At 43.3% G+C, this 7,516-nt stretch overlaps 1 protein-coding gene across 2 annotated transcripts; it reads right to left on the reverse strand.

Moving 5' to 3' along the window:
- Positions 1 to 321: 321 nt before the first annotated feature.
- On the reverse strand, positions 322 to 5,831 carry LOC102312534. 2 transcript variants are annotated; one of them, XM_005953060.2, is made up of 4 exons: positions 5,258 to 5,828; positions 2,964 to 3,314; positions 2,249 to 2,581; positions 322 to 2,161 (listed from the first exon to the last, which is right to left on the reverse strand). In XM_005953060.2, the coding sequence occupies exons 1-4, from the start codon at positions 5,286 to 5,288 to the stop codon at positions 2,025 to 2,027; spliced, it is 852 nt and encodes a 283-aa protein (XP_005953122.1). In that variant the 5' UTR covers positions 5,289 to 5,828; the 3' UTR covers positions 322 to 2,024. The 2 variants fall into 2 exon arrangements, with proteins under 2 accessions (XP_005953122.1, XP_042073464.1); XM_042217530.1 differs by having other exon boundaries at positions 322 to 2,581; positions 5,258 to 5,831.
- Between the last annotated feature and the right edge of the window lie 1,685 nt (positions 5,832 to 7,516).

Consider the following 7,516-nt stretch of genomic DNA (forward strand, 5'->3'; position numbering starts at 1 on the left):
CTCATTGAGGGGGTTCAGGCCTATGCAGAACAGCAGTAGGGACAGAACATCTCCTTGGTAGATCCCGCACTTGATAGTGACTTGTACTATGGGCTTGAAGTTGGCCTCTAGTATTGTACACTACATCCATTGAGTTCCTGATGAAGGCTCCGAGGGTCCAGTTGATCTTGTACAATTCTAGGCATTCCAGGATCCAGGTGTGGGGCATTGAGTCATAGGCCTTCTTGTAACCAATCCAGGCAGTGCACAGGTCTTGCAGTCTCGGCTGACTGCTCGGTCTACCAGTAGCTGGTCTTTTGCGCCTCTGGTATTCTTGCCCATTCCTTTCTGTGTCCCATTCATGTATTGACCCATGTGCCTGTTCATCTTAGCCACTATGATGCCTGACAGGAGCTCCCATGCGGTACTGAGGCAGGTTATTGGCCGCTAGTTGGATGTGACCAGTCCCTTCTGGGGGTCTTTGAGTATCAGAACTGTCCAGCCTTTGGTTAACCATTCTCGGTGTCTCTATTGAATAGAAGTTGGTTCATTTGTGCTGCCAGACGCTCATGGAGTGCAGTCAGCTTCTTCAGCCAGTAGGCTTGAACCATGTCGGGGCCTGGTGCTGTCCAACTCTCCATACTAGAGAACCTTTCTTGGATGTCTGCCACTGTGATGGTTATTGGACCCTGTTCAGGGAGGTTGCTGTGGTCTGCTCTCAGATCTACTAGCCACAGGGCATTACCATTATGGATTGCATCGTTCTCCCATATGCACTTCCAGTGTTGCTCCTTGGTGGTGCTGTTCCCATATTGTTCCCCTGCCACTGAGAGTACACCTTGGCTGGTTCGGTGGAGAACAGCTGGTTTATTCTCCTTCCTTGGATCTCTCTTGTGTACCTCTTCAAGCAGCTGGCCAAGTCTGAGTCTTTGCTTGGAAATTACAGGTATTAGGTATGGACAGCTTGCTGTACTTCTTAGGCTTCTTTGTCGCACCTTTCTGCAGCTATGATAGTTGGCTAGCCTCCTTCCCTGCTACCTTGTGAGTAATTTCTTATCTAATGGTTAAAATTTTATTTGTGAAGAAGTTCATAAAGACATTACTAGTTAACGTTAAAGGAACAGTTGGCTTAACAGTGCTTTGACGTTTTGTCTGCCTGGCTATAGTGCTGAAGAGAAAGCTAGGGTTGTTCTTATTTTTTTCAGTCAATGATGAATACTAAGATGTTTAATCTTAGTATTTACAGAGGTTGCAGAGTGGGGAAAAGCAGATAGACACATGAACAGGTTGGTGGTGTACCTGGGGCTTCTGTTTAGGACTTTCCTTCCTCCTCACCGTCACCCAGCCATCCTGTTTCCCTGGCTCCTCAGCACAGTCTGCTGGGAGCAGTTAGCAGGGCCTACACTACCTTCATCTACACGCGATACAGTGGCCAGGCTAGCAACAGGTTTTCAAGGGTGTGAAACTGAGTCTCCAATTCAGCCTTCAGAGTTGCAAATAGGCTACATTTATTACAAGTATCATTATCGCTAAAGGCGATAAGGCAGAGGATTAACTACACATCTGAGCAGGAAATTGCAGGGGGGTGAAGAGGTGAAGAGGCCATGCTGCTAATGAGTCGGCTACGAGCTGAGCTAAGCTAGAAACAAAGACACAGCGAGTGAATACTGTGAATATAATTCGTGAGTGAATCAACTGAGAGTGTTTCGGATTAAGCACGTGAAGATTACACTATGAAATAAGAAGTTATCTATACGTTTTTATTAAATTGTTACACGGGTGGCTCTATCTGTACACATGCAGCCTCTGTGTCACATCACTGCAGTGAAGCACACACACTGTTTAGTAAAGTCATGTTGTGGAGCTGTTTCACTGATCAATGACTGAGTCTGAAGGAGGTTTTCTGACTTCTGGAACAAACCTGGAAGTTTCTCTTCAGCTCTCTGTATCAGCTGTTTGTAACTCTCAACTCTTTCAGCTTCTGGAACAAGTTTGTGTGAGCCACAGTCAAGGAGCCACCAGAGGACACTTGATAACCATCGGCATTATGGGTAGTGTAGTAGGAGACACTCACCTGACATGAAGTACTGCCGAAAATGAAAGAAAAGACCTCCAGAAACCCCAAGAACAACCAGGAGAATGAGGAGACCTACTAAAACTTTGGCCCAGGATGGAAATGGTTCTGTGGAGAAGCGTAAAAAAAGGAAGATTTCTGACCCCTGACCTATATCTAGAAAACTGACCTCTGACCTCAACTTACAGCACTGACCTTCTACCTGTAGCACTACTTTCTGTCTCAGGATGTCTTTGTCCCTGTAGATGGTGCAGATGTATCCTCCACTGTCTCTCTCTGTGGGCTGTTTCAGGGTCAGACTGAGGTCTCCAGTTCTCAGCAGGTCTTCATTCATCTTCGTTCGGTCTCTGTAAACTTCATCCTGAGTCATAAGGTCATCATTTCTGTTAGAATACTCATGGACTGTGATGAGTCCGAGGTCAGAGCGAATCCACTCCACTGTGGTGCCCTCGGGCAGGTCAGGTTTTGTTTTGCAGGGCAGGATGACAGATTGTGACCCTTCCCTCACCTTCACCTCCACCTGCTGGTCTGAGAGGACAAGAAACCACAACATAAACTGTAGAAGCCTGTAGAAATTCCTCTGAATGTTTTATGTTGCGTGATGCATAAAATGTAATTTATTTATATATGTAAAGAAATTTGTGTGGTGAACACACTTCCCTTTGCACACAAGCTGAAGGACCTACATGAGTCTAATGTTACATTTTCCAGAGGCTGCAGCAGTTATCTGCAGTCATCTTCTGCTTTGTTGTTTGTGTTTCCTCTGAGGTTACATCTGTGCTAAATGATGCTGCTGGTTTCATCAGTATTTTTTAGAACACTTTAGAAATTAATTTGCGGCAGTTTGACCTCTGACCTTTGACTACAGTACTGACATGTAGTTTTAGAAGGTTTTTGGTTTGTTGCTGACCTTTGACCTTCAGCTGGATGTCTCTGAGTTTCCTTTCTTTCCCTCCAGCACTGATGGAGCATGTGTAGTTGCTGTTGTCAGTCTTTGTGGGTTTCCTCAGAGTGAGGCTGAAGTCTTTTATTATGAAAGCGTAACGATTCATTGATGTGCGCCTGCTGTAACGCTGGTTTTGTCCTCTAAGATCGTCTCCTCCTTTTTCTCCTTGTAGGTGAACAGATTTGGGATCGAGGTCACTGCGAGTCCACATCACTGTGGAGTTGTCAGGTATAAAACTTGAGTACAGACAGGGCAGCTGGACAGACCTTTCCCCCTCATTCACCTCCACCACCACAGCCAGAGCATGCTGGGAAACTGGAAGGACACACAAAGAGAAATAGAAATCAAATACATGTTGTGGGTTTGACCCAGTGTTGAAATGATGAATGAAAAATGACATTATAGTCGGAAACCAGATGTACAAACACACAACTGACCAAAAAAAATACATAAAATTTAGAACTGAATGGCCCTTTATTGTTATCGAACATGTACAACATAACTTAATTAGTTAATTTCAAATTTTTGAATTAATTCGAACTTAATTAGAATTTAATGTAATCTGTGAGTATCAGGCCATCGGTGCACATACATTTAAGCTTTTTAATATATTGTATTGTAATGCAATCAGCATTTCTTCAGGTTTGGATGTCCGCATTTGCAAAATAGTTTTAGACCGCAGAAAACCCACACATCAAAGCAGGGAGGAGAAGACGTGTTTGCACAGACACGATTGCTTTCTGATGACCGACAGCAACACACTGAACCTTATGTTGTTTTCTCCAAACTTTGTTAATTTCAGATGTGACTTAACGCTTATCAGCCCTGCACTCATGTCTCATATCAGCTTCGCCCACGCAGACAGACCGTAGCTAATGTGGTTAGTTAGTCTGTTTCATGCTAGAAACTTTCACCTGAAAGCCCGCAGTCTGTTGGTCCTGACCCTCTCAGACATCATTCACACTCTCACAGGTTAAGTCAAACGTCATGAGGTTGCTGTTTTCCGGTGTTGTGCCAAAAAGTGATTGTCTGCCAAAAACTGATTTCCAATGTTTCCGTGTATTTTTTTTTATGTGTATGTATATATCATCATCATCGTTTATTTGTATAGCACTTTAAGAACACACCAGGCAGACCAAAGTGCTGAACAACACAGATCAAAACAACAACCAAATTAAAAATACCATAAAATCATTACAAACAATAAAATAAATAAGAAGGTGTCAGTTTCCTACAGAGTTAAAAGCCAGGGAATAAAAATAGGTTTTCAATCTGGACTTAAAGACCTGCACTGATGACGCTTGTCTAATTTGGAGGGGAAGGTTATTCCAGAGCATCGGAGCCGCAATTGAAAAGGCACGGTCTCCTCTGCATTTCAGCCGCGACTTAGGGACCGACAGCAGCAGCTGCTCAGCTGAACGGAGCGAGCGAGGAGGAACATGTGGCTTCAGCAAGTCAGATAAGTACACAGGAGCCAGACCATTTAAAGATTTAAAAACCAATAAAAGGACCTTAAAACGAACCCTAAAATCAATGGGAAGCCAATGCAAGGAAGCCAGAACCGGAGTGATGTGATCGAATTTCCTACTACCGGTTAAAAATATATATGTATATGTAAACATATATGTACATATATATACATATACATACATATATATATAAACATATACATATATGTATATATATGTAATATCTTTACGTATGTTCGTAAATAGACTTTCGGTGAACAGGGTTTACAAAGGGGTTATATATAGAATTAAAAAATTATCAGTTTTTCAAGTATCTTCACAACTCTGTGTTATTGTACTTACATTATAACCAATCCGGTCCTTTATCCCTACTTAAAATATTTTTACAGAACTATTGTAATATTTGCTGCCATTTCTGCTGTCCTCTTGGCCAACTTACTCTTACAAAAGACATTTTTAATGTTAATGAGATTTTTTTAACTGCATAAATAAAGGTTATATAAAAGTCACTGCCAAAAACTGATTGCGGCTTCTACCTTGTTACACGAATGTTGTTTGTGGCTCAAGATGACTACATGTCATCCATGAGGGATGCATTTGACATCTGTTTCATATATTATAGCCCAACAAGTTACTTATAGCAGTTTAAATACGAGCAATCAATTTTTGGCAAATACCGGAAATCAGTTTTTGGCACAACATCGGGAATGAGTGAACTTATGGCGCTGTGATGACCAACCTGTCTGGGCGCAGGTTAAACAGGTAAACGGAGCTCAGAGAGTTTCTTACCGCTCAGGAGGAGAAACAGCAACGTCTTCATCCTCCTTTATAAACCACAGCAGCCACAAAGTCCGGTAACCCTGGAAGAAGCAGAGCTCCCAAACACGCCTCACTGTTGTTCCTGTAACTTTGTGTTTGTATGTGAGGGAAACGCCCTGCCTTCCTCCAGCTGTAACTACTGACAGTTGCTGCGTTCAAACACCTCGGATTTCAGAGTTACTACGTTCCAGGAAAAAACGCGACAAACAGGATTTGTTTTGCTTCTCAGCACGTATAACCATCCAAACACCATAGCATAAGAACACGCTTATACTCTTGGTTTGTTTGTGCTTCAAAACAGCACTGCAGCGGACTGAGCCTGCGCGCTGCTGTGTGTGGTTTATACAGCAGTTTCAGATGCAAATTCTTACTGAGGACTCGGAAAGACTTTCGGCCCCATATAGGCCAATTAAGGATCTTCGGATCCACATTATGTCAGCAGCTATTCTCCATCGTGAACTATGTTAAAGACTAGTGATGTGACGTTCTGTGTCGAGGCTTCAAAGTTTGTGTCGAGTAATGGAGGAGGCATTTCCGCGATGCGCGTATCGAGGCTTGCTTCATTTATGGGAGGAACTGAAAATGATGACGTCCGAAGCCTCGCTGCCCGGCTGTGCCACGTGACTGGTTCATGAAGTGGTTCGAACTTTGCCGCGAGCTTGACAGCGATATAAACCCCTCAGACTTCATTCAAAAATGTGGGTGTTTGATGGAGAGTTGCGGTTAGTGAGAGTTTGCAGGTTGGAGGTTTATGAGAGTGAGGAGAGAAAGTCAGGAGAGAATGGAGCCAGCTAAGAAGAGGAGGATGTCCTCCCCTGTGTGGGAACATTTTGATCTTATTACTCCCAACAAGGTATGTAAATTTCTACAGAAGATGTATTTTCATAATACTGATGGTGCAATACAATTAATGTTAAGTGGCTTTACTTTTGTACAAGGTGAAGTGTTTGCTATGTGCCAGGGAGCTGGGATATAACAACAACACCTCATCCATGCTTAGGCACTACAGAGCTTTGCATGAGAATAAGGCTACATCCACGCGTACACGGGTATTTTTGAAAACGGAGATTTTCCGTTTTAAAAAATAATCCCGTCCACACGTAAACGCAGAAATGAAGGAAAACGCTGCTAGGAACATGCCAAAGCAGCAGGTGGTGCTAGATTCCTAACCGTGCAGAAATGTTGGCCAATCAGAAGTCTAGAAGCCTCGGTGGGAAAAAGTAAACAAAGCTGGGGCACAGAAGCAGAACCGAGTCCTATGTGTGGAGGGACAGTAACTATGTGTGTTTATGTAAGCATTTAAGCACTGCAGAGAGTACAATTAACAGTAATAGTATTGTAGAAGTTCATTTCACCGAAACAATAACTTGGCGCACAGGGTGACGTTAAAAAAGGCACACACCTTTGACGCTGTGTTTTCTCCGTTTTTCTCATCCACACGTTATAGCAAAAACAGAGTTTTCGAAATTATCCACCCTGGTAGGCGTTTTTAGAAATCTCAGTTTTCAGTGACCAAAAACGCCGTTTACGTGTGGACGAAAGGTGCAAACACATAGAAAAATCTGCGTTTTCAAAAATACCCAGATACGTGTGGACGTAGCCTAAGGGGAACACAGATTGTGGAGCAAGACCAGGTGAGCCATCAAATGCCATGATAATATAGCATGCCGCAATGTTACTAAATGATATAACAATATTATACAACTGTAATAAGTTACGTGTGTGATATTTATATTTGTGCTTTGTTCTCCAATAAAAGACAATAAAAACAATCTCCAATAGATGAAGACCTGGTTAGCATGGTGATTGAGGACTCCCAGCCATTTAGCATTGTGGAGGACAAAGGATTCAAAAGATTTGTTAAATCATTAAATCCTAGCTATGTTCTCCCCACTAAAAGGTCATAAAAGCAGTGAAAATGTAGTTTAAACAGAATAAAATGTGAACAGGCAGGAACTGTGTGGCGGAGGCGTGGCCCCGGGCGCGGCTGCAGGGGAGGAGTGGAGCGGAAGGCTCAACAGGGCGGCGCTGCGAGGCCGGTAAGAACAGCTGATGTTGTTTATGGACTGATGATGGTCTCCCTCCGCTGTGTTTATAGTGAGACGAGGAGGAGCGGCCAGGGAGAGATCAGCTGGGCTCGTGAGCTGTCAGACTGTGAGACTGAGTCAGCTGTCATAACACAAAGACTGAATAAATGTGGAAGTTGGCAGTACATACCTGTGTGTGCGT

The sequence above is a fragment of the Haplochromis burtoni genome, unplaced genomic scaffold, assembly GCF_018398535.1.
Source record: "Haplochromis burtoni strain Fernald_Lab_line unplaced genomic scaffold, NCSU_Asbu1 Contig_2148, whole genome shotgun sequence".
NCBI lineage: Eukaryota > Metazoa > Chordata > Actinopteri > Cichliformes > Cichlidae > Haplochromis > Haplochromis burtoni.

Excerpts from the sequence above, each read along its gene's own strand:
- LOC102312534 (XM_042217530.1), bottom strand. The coding sequence starts at position 5,288 with ATGAAGACGTTGCTGTTTCTCCTCCTGAGCG. Across the intron at positions 3,315-5,257 it reads GCTGTTTCTCCTCCTGAGCG|TTTCCCAGCATGCTCTGGCT; the intron begins GTAAGAAACTCT and ends GTGTCCTTCCAG. Across the intron at positions 2,582-2,963 it reads CATCCAGCTGAAGGTCAAAG|ACCAGCAGGTGGAGGTGAAG; the intron begins GTCAGCAACAAA and ends TTGTCCTCTCAG.